This window comes from Octopus bimaculoides, chromosome 2 (genome assembly GCF_001194135.2).
Source record: "Octopus bimaculoides isolate UCB-OBI-ISO-001 chromosome 2, ASM119413v2, whole genome shotgun sequence".
In the NCBI taxonomy this organism is placed as follows: domain Eukaryota; kingdom Metazoa; phylum Mollusca; class Cephalopoda; order Octopoda; family Octopodidae; genus Octopus; species Octopus bimaculoides.
The window spans coordinates 108,433,309-108,434,876 of record NC_068982.1 but is presented as its reverse complement, the minus strand read 5'-3'; the positions used below and the strand labels follow the sequence as shown (position 1 = coordinate 108,434,876).

At 32.5% G+C, this 1,568-nt stretch overlaps 1 protein-coding gene across 3 annotated transcripts in view; it reads right to left on the bottom strand.

The window, feature by feature from the left end:
• The window catches only part of LOC106883164 (oligoribonuclease, mitochondrial), an 11,613-nt gene that overhangs the window by 5,149 nt on the left and 4,896 nt on the right, over positions 1 to 1,568 (bottom strand). For 2 of the 3 annotated variants that reach the window (XM_014934080.2, XM_014934081.2), the window contains exon 3: positions 882 to 959. The exons of the other annotated variant lie outside the window; for it this stretch is intronic. In XM_014934080.2, coding sequence (XP_014789566.1) covers positions 882 to 959 — 78 coding nt within the window. The remainder of the gene's footprint in view (positions 1 to 881; positions 960 to 1,568) is intronic. 3 annotated transcript variants of the gene reach the window in all.

Below are 1,568 nucleotides of genomic sequence, written 5' to 3'. Positions count from 1 at the left end.
AAGACTTTCTTTAGCCTGGGGTGCTGGTGTTTCTCCTTTCCCTACCTACTGTCTTTGGCACTTGACATTTTTATAGAGAACCCATTTCTCATCACCAGTCACTATTTGGTCCAAAAAAAGGTTCATTTGTGAGACGTGACAGCAAAGAAGAGCACACATTCACTCTCTGCGTATTATTAGATTTGGAAAGTTTGAAGAACCCATTGACCCAATTTGTTGACTTTTCTGATGGCATGCAGGTGTCAATGAATGGTTGAATGACCAAATCCAAGCTTCCCTGCTAGTTCCTCAACAGTTACAATGAGATTTTGTTCCACCAGGGTTTGCAGGACATCTGCAGATCTTCCAGGATGAGGCTCATCTTGTAGGCTGTTGTTTCTGGCTCGGAATTTCTGGATCCACCATTGACACTGGCTTATGCTTATTGTTCGATCCCCATATACTACATTAATATTCCTCGCACTTTCTGTTGCATTGTTGCTTTTATTGAACTCTTAAAGCAAAATATAGCAAATATGCTCCTTTGTCCCTCTCATTATAGCTTTGAAAAATAACTGCTAAAATCAAACTACACTCTTCAAAACTTGCACTAATAAGGACAAGGTAAAATTACTACCTGCTTTTATAGCAAGTTGAAGCAGGTAGTTTATCCTGTTCTCCTCCAATTTTTAGTTCATGCAATTGAAAAAAACGCATTATTTATGGATTGACCCAATATTTGTCTTTAAATGATAAATAAAGGATATTTTTGAAAATTTTCACATTCACATAGTTATTGAGGGAAATATATTTTATAGCTTGTGATGTTATGTTGGATTGCTTATTCATTTTAATTGGCTGAGTTAAATAATGTTTTGTCTGCTGAACATGTTGTAACTTACCATCCCATGGTGCACTCGACACCATTCATTCATACTATCAAGCACATTATCTGGCTGGTGAATAACAAATGGGGGTATCTGCGAATAGAAAATTCAGTTAAATAATTTAGCTCAATTATTTCTCAAAAATATTGAGCACAATTAGATAAAATTAAAATAATCTCACTATTGGAGGGTTTCCCGATCAACTTTAGATTTGTACTGACCAATATTAGATTTGTACTGATCAATATTAGATTTATACTGACCAATTTTAGATTTGTACTCATCAGTTTTAGAAAATTTACCAATCAACTTCAGAATTATTTTTTTGATACATATTTCTAAATAAAATATCTTGAACCCAAATATTTTTAATATGTATGCTTATAATCAGGAATTTTACCACTATATTACCATTATATCATTTAAAGATTTTTTGAACAAAACTTGCATATATATATATATATATATATAAATTCAAAAAGGGATAAAACTCTTTTACAGGAATTTTATCAAGAAGCCAGTGTGTAAAAAAATTTCTATTCCCAAGAATATAATTATTTGTTTATATTTATATAAAGGGCATTATTACAGAAAAATAACAACGCCACACAGTGGACTTCTCAAAATAACCACATTTAGTACCTAATGCGAGGAAAAACAACCAACAGAAGCCTACCTACTTTCTTTTAAACTTAACTGTGT